The following is a 12,207-nucleotide window of genomic DNA, read 5'->3' on the forward strand; positions in this document are numbered from 1 at the left end:
TCCACCAAGAAATGCAAAAGAGAGAGAGAGAGAGAGAGAGAGAGAGAGAGAGATAGGAACATGCATATGACATCACTAAAACAAGAATCATATGCATGCTCCTCCACCAAGAAATGTAAGAGAGAGAGAGAGAGAGAGAGAGAGAGAGAGAGAGAGAGAGAGAGCAAAGTCTCCTTCTTCTAGAAATAAAATGAAAAAGAGAGAGAGCGAAAATCTCCTCCTATGTTTTAGGTCGGCTAGGCCCGACCAGCTCTAAGATTATATAGAACTTGGACCAATGGTTTGAAATCTTTGAGACAGCCCGTTTAAGCCCATGTAAGCCCAACCCGACCCACCCATAAAGTTTATATAATATTGCATTTAATATCACAAGTGGGCTAATTTAAATTCAAGCACCTCAATTGATTTGATTGTATTGAAAATAGTGGCACATTTATTTGGTAGATATTTGGCTAGCGGATGCAAAATTCTTGTCTTTTAATTACTTCTCCTAGGCACTGGATCTGGAGTCACATGATGTATGGCAACATTATCTCCCAATCAACGACCACACAAACTCTTGAAATAATCAAATGTATCAGTTAGATACACCCTTGTACAATACAAATGATTTGCAACCCAAATGATGTATCATGTATCAATTCCACATGTAGCCACATAGTGGGGAGTCACTCCCTAATCTTATTATAAAATACTTAGAAAAAAGAAGAAAAAAAAGGCCTAGCTCACCAAAGCCTATCTTGGCCCAATTGGGTGCGGGCTGGGCCAAGGCATTTGAAACCTTGGCCCAACTTGACCTAACCCAAAAAGCACGATAAATCCAGCCCAAACCCAAAAAAATTTTGCCGGCCTGACCCAATGACAAATCTTAGTTTTTATGTATATGGATATGTAGAGAATGTTGTTTAACAATATGTTCAATTGACATTCAGGGTATGTTTGGTACATCGTATTAAACTATGGATAGGAGTAAATAGTCCATTTCAATTGTTTGGTGTCAACTTGTATTATTTAATTATCGGACTATATTAAACGGATTAGGTTTTTAATACTCTGCTTACCCGACTAACTAATACAATCCACACACCCCGGTTTAGATAATACACGCTTAATTATAAGATTAGGAAAAAAAAACCGCTCTACATTTCTTCTTTGCTATCTTCTCCTCATATCTCTATCTCTCTCTCTCTCTCTCTCTCTCTCTCTCTCGGGTTGATCAGCAGCTAATGACTACTCCGATGAACCTCTAACCCCAGCAGGTCGACTCTTCCTCCAGCACCTAATTAACGAAATAATACATTGTACCATAGACATAGACTCAATCAAGTCCCCTCCTCTTCAACCACAGATTCTCACAATTTTGGTTCCCTTTTAGTTTTGATCGATGCCCATTTAGTTTAAAGTATGTGTTGTTCAGTGTTAAAGAAATACAGATTTGGATATTCGATTGTGTAGGAAATTATTTGGTACACAAATTGACAGAATTTTTTTTATAGATTTGGTAGACTGTGGGTGTGGGCGTGGGGGTGGGGCTGCTCATGTTCCAGATTGGGGGTTGGATGTGTTGAGAAGATTTGGGGATGGACTACGATTGAAAAAAATAAAAAGCCTGAAGCAAAAGACCTTATAGTAGAATTTGGTGAATTTGATAGTAGAGGTTCAAAAATTGGATTTATGTTCTTGGGTTGAATTATTGATAACAGAGAAACATTAATTTCTATGTTTCTGGGTTGTGGTTCTATGCTCACAATCGACAGGATAGGTCCTCCCAAGCGAAACATAATTGTATGCATCCTTGATGATGGAATGGCATTGAAGATCCAATTGATGATATAGAATCGCACTGTAGTTTCATTTGTGTGTGTGTGTGTGGGGGGGGGGGGTAAATCTAGCATTGTACGTTGCAGGTATAGGATGTCAATATAACTGGATTAAATTAAATTGAGTTACTTTTTCTTTTTTATTTATGGAGTTCAATCCATTTTTATCCGACAGAGCACTAAACATAGTATATGTTAGAATTCATTATTTTCATTGTGTTGGATGTTTGGGAGAAAAGAAAAAAAATCACAGCAAGCAGATGAACAAGAGAACTTTGCTCTGTAGAAGAAAGCTGAAAGCAACTGTTCATATATTTCTTTAGTATTCATCTATTTTCGTATATATCAGAAGAGAGAAGTGAGATTCTTCTCTAACTGATTTACACAGGTATTTAATCTTAGCCTTTGATCCTATCATCCTATGAGATGATTACACTTGTCACAATCTGACAGATTATATCCTAGGCTAGATAAGAGACCACTTGGACTATGATCCAATGGCTCATGTTGCAAACAGAATTTAAACATATAAAAATGAAATAAAATGCAAACAGAGCAACTCTGGCGCCAAGGATTTCAGCTCAAGGGTTATACATCAACACTCCCTTCTAACCCTTTGGCTGATCTCACACCAAGTAGATCTCTGAGATACACAAAACGATCCTTGGATAAAGCCTTGGTTAGAATGTCTGCAATCTGATCTTCTGTTTTGCAATAGATTAGTTCAATCTCCTTTGCATGAATAGCTTCTCGAATGAAATGAAACTTCCGGCTAATATGTCTGGTTTTCTGGTGGAAAATTGGATTCTTTGCCATTGCTATGGCAAAAGTGTTATCACACAAGATTGGCGTACCTTCCACTTGCTCCTCTCCAAAATCTTCAAGTACGAACCTTAGCCATTTAGCTTGTGATGTTGCTTCAGCAGCACTCATGTATTCCGCCTCTGCAGTAGACAAAGCTACTGTGTTTTGTTTAATTGATGCCCATGAGAACATACCAGAACCTAGTGTGAATGCATATCCTGAAGTACTTCTTCTATCATCTTCACTTCTTGCCCAGTCACTGTCACAATACCCTATTAAGGTAGCTGTCTTCCCCTTTTTAAACTCAATTCCAAAATCCAGTGTGCCTTGAATGTATCTCAATACCCTTTTGGCTGTTCCCATGTGTTTCCTAGTAAGATTATGCATGAACCTAGCAAGCAAACTAGAGGCAAACATTATGTCTGGTCATGTAGCTGTCAGATAGAGCAGACTACCTACAATCTGTCTATATTCACTCTCATTTGCTACCTCACTACCATCTTCCTTGCACAGCCTTTCATTTACAACTAGTGGAGTTACCACAGACTTGCAATCCTTCAATCCAAACTTTTCAATCACCTTCAATGCATATTTCTTCTGATGAATAAAGATATGTTTATCTTTTTGTACTACTCCCATGCCAAGAAAATGATAGAGTAGTCCAAGATCAGTCATTTCATAATGTTCCATCATATCATTTTTCAACTTCAAGTAACTTTGGACAACTTCCAGTATAGACAATATCATCCACATAGAGTGAGACAATAAGAATACCTGAACCTTCACTAGTTTTGACATAGAGTGTAGCTTCACTCGGACTTCTCTTGAATCCTGCTTTGTTGAAGTAAGAGTCTATCTCATCATACCAGGCTCTTGGGGCTTGCTTTAGTCCATACAAGGCCTTGTTCAACTTATACACTATGATTTCTTTTCCTTCACAAAACCTTGTGGTTGTTCAACATACACTTCTTCTTTTAATACTTCATTGAGGAACGTAGATTTAGGGCCCGTCTGGTAACGTTTTCGGAGAGTATTTTCTGAGAATATTTTCAGAGAATGAAAATAAGAAAACAAATTTACATTTTCAGAAAATGAAAATGTGTCTGGTAGATTAATTAGAAAACATCTTCAGAAAACAAAAACAATGAAAACGTGTCTGGTAGTACAATTTGAAAATAATAATATGTGACTTATTTTCAATTGTATTTTTGCTAATTTCAGTTTTTTTTAAATAAAAAAAATGCTATTTTTCAAAGACAAAAATTTATAAACAATAAAAAAATGTATAATTTAACAACTAAAAAATTATAATGTCTTTTTTTAAGACAACCTATCTTATCTCATTTCTTTTTTCTCTTTCTCTTTCTTTCTTCCTTTCCTTCCTTCCCAGGCCCGTGCCCTTCTTTTTTCTCTTTTTCTTTCTCTTTTCCATTTCTCTTCTTCTATTCCTTCCCAGACTTTCTTTCTTCCTTTTTCTCTGTTTTCTCTTCTCTTCTTCTTCCTCTATATGATTCTTTCTCTTCTTCTTCCTCCCTTAATTTTTTATTTTCTTCTTCTTCCTCTCTTATTTTTTCTTTTCTTCTTCCTCTCTCTGATTCTTCATGTTCTTCTTCTCTCTTCATACCCATCCTCTCTCTATTTTCATTTGTTAATGGTTGGTGGTGGTTCGATTGGGTGGTGATAGTGATTCAACTGGGTTTATGGCAGTTATGGTTTGATTGCTTTGGTGGTGATCGTGCTTTGGTGATGCAGGTGCAGCAAACTAGACGATGGGTTTAGATCGGGGGAGATGGGTTTCCACAGTGGTGCTCCTCAATTGAATTTGTTATTATTATTATTATTTTTGAGTCTGGTGCTTGATAAGTAAATCAAGATCTCAGAGATTTTAGAAGAAGAAGAATAGCTATGGAGAATTTCAAAGACAAGAATCGATGTTGATTGGAGAAAGAGAGATGGAAAAAATGAATTATCATATGGACTGAAAATGAAAACGTTGAAAATGAAAACAACATAATATCGTTTTCAACTTTTGTTCATGAATTGGATTTGTTTTTGGAAAATATTTTTAGGGAAAACAAAAACGTTCCACCAAATAGGTTTTTGCCAGAAAACAGGAAATGAAAACAGAAAACGGCCCGTGAAAACGATACCGAACGTGGCCTTAGCATCTAGCTGATATAGGTTCCATCTCTTCTGTGCAGCTAGAGCAATCAAGGTTCTAATGGTGTCTAACCTTACCACTGGGGCAAAGGTTTCATTGTAATCAATCCTAGGCTTTTGTGAGTAGCCTTTAGCCACTAATCGAGCCTTATTTTTCTGCACAGTACCATCTAGATTAAGTTTGGTCTTATAGACCCACTTGACACCAATGATAGGCTTGCCAAAAGGTCTGTCCACTAGTGTCCATGTATTATTTTTCTCAATCATTTCCAGCTCAGCCTTCATTGCATTTCTCCAAGATTCATCAAGATCAGCTTCTTCAAAACTTTCAGGTTCCACAATGAAGGTTCCACAATACACATGTTGTACTGAGCCATGATTTCATTAATACTTCTCCATTTCTTTGGTGTGTGATCAACAGCTTGAGAACTTTCACCTATGCCTTCATCTTGCAGAGTAGTATCTTCATCTATTTGAGTTTGTGTATCCAAGCTTTGACTTGGTTCATCTAGTAATGTGATTCCTTCATTCATTTGCAGTGGGGTATCCAAGTTTTGTCTTGGATCACAGTTTTGATTCTCAGTAGGCATAGGTACTGTCATCTCTCCTTCACTTGCATTCTCCCACTTCCATGAGGCATTTTCATCAAATGTAACATCTCTTGATAGAATAATCTTCCTTGAAATCGGATCATACAATCTGTACCCTTTCTCACTTGTAGCATAACCTACAAAGATCCACTTACAGCTATTTTCTTCCAACTTATATATGAATTTAGAGGGGATGTGTGCATAGCAAAGTGAGCCGAAGACTTTCAGATGAGCTATCCTTGGCTTTCTACCACTGTAAGCTTCAAATGGAGTTGTTTTCTTCAATGCTTTGGTAGGACACCTATTAATCAAATAGACTATAGTGTTCACTGCTTCTGCCCAAAATTCATATGGAAGGTTCTTTTCATGTAACATTGACTTTGCCATTTCCACCACTGTCCTATTCTTTCTTTCCAATACTCCATTTTGTTGAGGAGTGTAGGCAACAGTTAGCTGCCTTTGAATTCCTAATTCATCACAAAACTTGTTAACTTCACCTAATAAAAAATCTCCACCCCTGTCACTCCTCAAGCCTTTTATCTTATATCCACTTTGCAGCTCAGTCATTGCCTTAAATTTCTTAAAACACCTCAATGAATCAGACTTATATCGCAGAAAGTACACCCATGTCATTCTGGTGCAGTAATCTGTGAATAACAGAAAATACTTATTTCCAGAATGAGTCTCAACTTGCATTGGACCACAGATGTCGGTGTGAATCAATTCTAGTGGATCTTTAGCTCTCCAGGTTGATTTAGAAGGGAATGAATCTCTGTGTTGTTTCCCCATCATACATCCTTCACATATTTTTGTAGACACTTCCAAGTGAGGCAGTCCATGTACCATCTCCTGATCTTCCAGCATTTTAAAACTTCTCTCATTCAAATGTCCCAACCTTTTATGCCAAACCTATGAGCAATGTGTGACACATGCTTTTAGTGCAACTTGACTTGCAGGCATCATTGCCAAGGGAAAACACCTGTTATTTTTCATCTGCACTCTAACCACTAGATTATCAAGTGACTAGCTATCAAAGATATTCACCACATTTCCTCCAAACACCAAGTAGTAACCGTGTTCCATCATTTGTCCGACACTAAGAAAATTTTCTTCAAGACCAGGTACCAGCATTACTTCTTGAATGCACTTATCTCCCAACTTGGTTTTTATCACAAGAGTCCCTTTTCCTACAACTGGAACTACCTCTCCAGTTCCCATCTTCACTTTAGAGTTCAAGTTCCTTTGAATATTGACCAAAAGTCCCTCATCTCCTGTCATGTGGTTGCTACAACCATTGTCAATATACCAAGAATGATTCACTTTCACGTTTGTTGCAGCATTACACACATAGAACAAGGTGCCAGTTTCCTCCACTTGATTTGCATAGTTCACCTTATGTGCATTTTTATTCCCATTGTAGTCTCAGATCATATGTCCAAATTTCCCACATCCATGACATTGAGGCTTCCCTTCAAACCAACATTTGCCATAATGTAGCTTATCACAGTGCTTACAAGCTGCTTTGTTTCCAACATTAAACTTCCAATTTTTCTGAAAATTTTGATCTCCAGAAAAACTCCCACTCTTAGACTTATTTTCCTCAATATTCGGACTAGCAAAAGCCCTTTCTGTAGAATTCTCAGTATGGCGATCCAATCTGAGCTCAAAGCTCTTCAAAGAGGCAACCACCTCTTGAACTTCAAAGGTTTCAAGGTCCTTAGAGTGTTCAATCACAGAACAAATGGAATCATATGATTTTGACAGACTAAACAACAATTTCTGCACAACTCTTTCTCTAGATAATTCCTCACCATAACTCTTCAATTGATTCAACATATCAAACAATCTAACAAGATAGACAGATAAAGATTCACTATCTTTCATGCGAGTATATTCAAATTCTCTACTTAACCCTTGCAATTTAACATTTCTTACTTGTTTATTCACCTCTGAACTCCAGCTTCAGAATATCCCAGGCACCCTTTGAGGTCTCCTTGTTCACAGTGCGGGAATAGCTGATCCGAGACAGCACTCTGAATCAACCCAAGTGCACGAGCATCCTTCATCAGAGTCTGGACCATCGTAGACTTCTCATTATTCGTAGCCTCCTCTTTCTCCTTCTTCAGATCTGAATCATTAAACCCATTCTCGACCAAATCCCACAATCCATGAGATTTCAGAATGGTTTTCATCCTAATGCTGCAAAACTCATAGTTTTCTCCATTGAAAACTGTTGTGTAAGCTCACTATTCCGATCCTGCCATATTAGACATTGGGTTCAAGAAATCACAACTTCGATCTTCAAACCAGCTCAAAAATAGCAAGAATCGAGTCGATTTACTGTTCACAGATACACGCACAGCTCAAGCAATCGAACTGGCTCTAAGGCCATGTTAGAATTCATGGTTTTCAGTGTTTTGGATGTTTGGGAGAACAGAAAAAAAAAATCACAGCAAACAGATTAACAAGAGAACTTTGCTTTGTAGAAGAAAGCTGAAAGCTACTGTTCATATATTTCTTTAGTATTCATCTATTTTAGTATATATCAGAAGAGAGAAGTGAGATTCTTCTCTAACTGATTTACACAGGGATTTAATCCTAGCCTTTGATCCTATCATCCTATGAGATGATTACACTTGTCACAATCTGACAGATTATATCCTAGGCTAGATAAGAGACCACTTGGACTATGATCCAATGGCTCGTGCCGCAAACAGAATTTAAACATATAAAAATGAAATAAAATGCAAACATAGCAACTCTAGGGCCAAGGATTATACATCAACAGTATATTGTATAACTTAGTCAGACTATTTATCTGGTGCAGTACCAAACGCCTTATAATATTATGGATAGGGTAAACAGCCGAAAACCCCCTGGACTATATCGACTATCGAAATGTCCCCCCAGGATTATTTTTTCAGCCAATTTAGCCTTCGAATTAAAAGAAATCGCCAATTTCACACCCGACCGTTAGTTTTTCCCCAATTCTATCCAAATGGCCGTAAAAAACACCACGTGAAAGGCACGTGAGGCATCTCATGAGGGTAATATCACCATTTTATACCCTCAGCCCTCAGCCCCCTTTGACTAAATCGTTCGAAAGTCAATTCCCAAATCCATTCCCAAATCAGAGTTAGGGTTTCGAAAAGGATGAGAGTGAAAGAGAGAAAGCGAATGAAGATTCAAAAAGTTACAGAGAAAGCGACTGAAAGATTCAAAAGGGTGAGAAAGACAGAGTGCGACTGAGAGATTCGATTTTGGGAGTTTTTTTCTTGAAGATTCCAAACGAAGGTACAATGGTAAAGGCAGAATGAAAATCAGAGATGGTGGGGAAGCTCCCATATACAGTAAGTAGCGTACTTTAGTTTATTTGTTTGATGCAATTGTTTGGGTTTGTTGGATTTCATTGCTAAACTTGATGAAAAAGCATAATAAAAGGAAGAAAGTGGTCCCTATGGTTGTTGTTTGTTGACTGAGACTTAGGTTGGGTTATGAATGTGATCCCTATGCATGTTGTTTTTTTTATTGTTTGTCGGGTTCTTTGTTTGAGTTTGTATTGTATTGTATTGTATAGAGTAAATAGTAATGTCTGTATATGGTATTGTATATGGTAGATAGTAAATGTATATTATACTGTATAGGGTAGATAGTAAATTAATGAGAAAATTTATTGTTGTGCAGCTAATCCTGACATGTTCACACTTGAAGTACACCATAGGGGCTACTTTGTTGATGGTTTATATATGGGAGGTATTGTACAATGGGTTGATGGGCAAGATGCAGATGAGGTTTCAATGCTTGAGTTATTTGAACTGGTTAAACACCTTGGTTATGATGAGCAGAACATTCAATACTATTACAAGCACAAGACAAATGGCTAGGTTGAAATTAGGACAGATAAGGATTATTTTGGAGCATTGAAGTTGGTGAAACAGAGGCAGTTGTTTGTGTTATACATAACTGACAATCCAGCACCTAGGCCTCTAAATGTTCAATCCCCAGTATTCTCTGCACAAGGTGAAAATGTTGAACATTATGAAGACGAACACACTGCTCCTGGATATGATGGTGATGAAGAAAATGGGTAACATGAGTTTGTGGATGTTGAGATAAATGAAGAATTTGGTGAGGCAGAGGAAGAAGTTAAGGTAGAAAGTGATGAAGCTGAGCAAGGTGGGGGGGATGAGGAAGAAGATGGTGATTTCATAGATAGTGTGTTTGAGCAAAGTGATGAAGAGGACAACAAGAATTTTCATAGGTATGTTGTGACTGAAGAGCAAGATGATGGGCATAAAGAACCAGGTGAGGGTGACACTGATGGTTATAATACATCAAACTTAGAGAGTTTGCATGAAGATAGTGGAGATGAAGATGGGAAGAAGAGAGGTTTGAGGCAGCCAAAGTTCAAGCAGTACAATAAACAGCATGACCTTTTAGATCCAAAATTTCACTTAGGTTTGGAGTTTCCTAATATGCAGGAATGTAGAGAGGCTTTAAAGTACTACGCATGCAGGTGTGCTAGAAGAATAAGGTTTGTCAAGAATGACCCTAATAGGGTGAAGCTGGTATGTGATGGTAATAAGGAGGGTGATAAGACAAAGAGGCCTACTAAAGGTGAAAAAGCAAAGAGGCCTGCTAAGGGTAATAAGGCAAAGCGTCATAGTAAGAGTGATAAGAGTCAGAGGTATGGTAAGGGTGAAGAAGGTCAAAAGGGTGAAGATGAATCTGAAGACAAACTTGAAGACTGTCCTTAGTTATTATATGCTGCACATGTTGGGAAATGGCCCACTGTTAGAGTGAAGACATACCATCCAATTCATACAGGTGGCAGATCTCAAAGAACTAGGTTTGCCACTTCATAATGGTTGGCTAAAAGGTTTGATTAGGATCTCAGAACCAATCCTAACATGTCAGTTGCTGAGTTCATGTCATTGGTGAGGAAACATTACAGTATAGATGTTACTAGGGACCAATGCTACAAGGCAAAGAATTTGGCAAAGGAGAGGATTCAAGGAAGCATTGAAGAACAATATTCAAAGCTGTGCGATTATTGTGAGGAGCTTAAGAGGAAAAACCCAGGAAGCACAGTTTTAGTGCAGACATCATTGAGAGGAGATGATCCAGTTTTTGAGAGGCTTTATATATGTTTTGATCAACTAAGGAAGGGGTTTATTGAAGGATGCAGAACCATGGTTGGTTTTGGTGGAGCTTTCATCAAAGGACAGCATCCAGGACAACTTTTAAGTGCTTTTAGGATTGATGCCAACAATGACATGTTCCCAATGGCTTTTGCTGTTGTGGAGACAAAAAGCAGAAACACTTGGACATGGTTTTTAGTGATTTTCTTCAATGATGTTAGGGTAAGAGGCACTGGAAATGGGTGGGTTTTTATCACTGACAAACAAAAGGGACTGGGGCAAGCAATTGAGGCTTTAAAGCCAGAGGCTGAACATAGGCATTGTGCAAGGCATCTGCACAATAATTTCAAACTTGCTGGCCATGGTATTTTGGCACTTAAACAGAGGCTATGGGCTGCTACTAGAAGTACAACACTCCCTTGGTGGGAAGCTGAGATGGACAATATTATGGAAATATCTGCCCCAGCTTATGCATGGCTTCATGATAGGCCTGCAATTCATTGGAGCAGGTCACATTTTACTACTAGGCCCAAGTGTGATATATTGCTAAACAATTTATGTGAATGCTTCAATTCAACAATTTTGGAGTCAAGAGATGAACCAATAATCATGATGGTGGAAAGGCTCAGAACCTATTTGATGTTGAGAGTTGCAAGACAAAAGGAGGTGAAATGGACTCAAAGAGTTCGGCCAAGGATATTTTAGATTATTGAGAAGAATTTGAAAGAGAGTGGCTCATGCACTGCACAGAATGGAGGTGGAAAAAAGGTTTCAAATCACTCATATGCTTGGTGGGCAATATGCAGTTGATCTAAATACTCACTCATGCTCTTGTAGAAAATGGGATCTCTATGGCATCCCATGTTTCCATGGCATGGCTGCTATATCAAGGCAACAGAGGAACCCAATGACTTATGTGAATGAGGTGTAGAAGAGAGAAGCTTATGATAGGGTTTATAGAAATTACATTTCACCAATGTCAAGCCAACAATTATGGAGGAAATCAGGGCATAGGCCAATTAAACCCCCACTGTACCACAAACAGAGTGGTAGGCCAAAGAAGGCAAGGACTAGACCTATTGATGAGATTCCAAAGGGTGCCACTAAGCTTAAGAGATATGGAATTGTAATCCATTGCTCAGTCTGTGGAGGAGAGGACCATAATGCTACTAATTGTAGAATGGCATATGGCAATATGGGAAGAGGCAGAGGGAAAGGGAGAGGGAGAGGAAGAGGAAGAGGAATCGGCTCAGTCCATCCATCTGAAGAGGAATAGGTAAATGATGTGAAATTGTGATTAATTGTGATTCATTTCAATTGTTTTAATTGTGATTCATTTGAATTGTTTTAATTGTGATTAATTTCATTCGTAGGCAATTAGAGGAAGGTTGACAAGGACTGCAGCCACTGCAAGCCAAACCAATGTTGCTACCCAATCAAGTGGAACCAATGCTGCTACACAATCAGCTCCTTGCATTTTAGCTTCACAAGCAGGTCCAAGCAATGTCACTCAAAACACTTCCAGGCCACAAGGGAAAAGGTTCAAATCCCCTGCAAAAAGGGTAAGGCCATGGAGGTAAAATACATTGATGGATTAGGATGGATTTTGGAATGCATGTTTTTAATACATTGGCTGGTAGATGTGTGTATTTTGAACAGATAGCTCTTTTTGGATGGATTTTGGATGATTAA

General features: G+C 38.2%; 1 protein-coding gene and 1 pseudogene across 1 annotated transcript; one reads left to right on the forward strand and one right to left on the reverse strand.

Moving 5' to 3' along the window:
* Positions 1–6,397: 6,397 nt before the first annotated feature.
* Positions 6,398–7,566, reverse strand: LOC148916589 (uncharacterized). Its single transcript, XM_089051728.1, has 3 exons — positions 7,322–7,566; positions 6,852–7,220; positions 6,398–6,659 (listed from the first exon to the last, which is right to left on the reverse strand). Exons 1-3 carry the CDS (start codon positions 7,564–7,566, stop codon positions 6,398–6,400), a joined length of 876 nt encoding a protein of 291 aa, XP_088907854.1.
* Positions 7,567–8,962: 1,396 nt separating this feature from the next.
* On the forward strand, positions 8,963–12,207 carry LOC148916590 (uncharacterized; annotated as a pseudogene).

The sequence above is a fragment of the Prunus mume genome, linkage group LG5 (assembly GCF_029339155.1).
Source record: "Prunus mume cultivar Tortuosa linkage group LG5, ASM2933915v1, whole genome shotgun sequence".
Classification (NCBI taxonomy): domain Eukaryota; kingdom Viridiplantae; phylum Streptophyta; class Magnoliopsida; order Rosales; family Rosaceae; genus Prunus; species Prunus mume.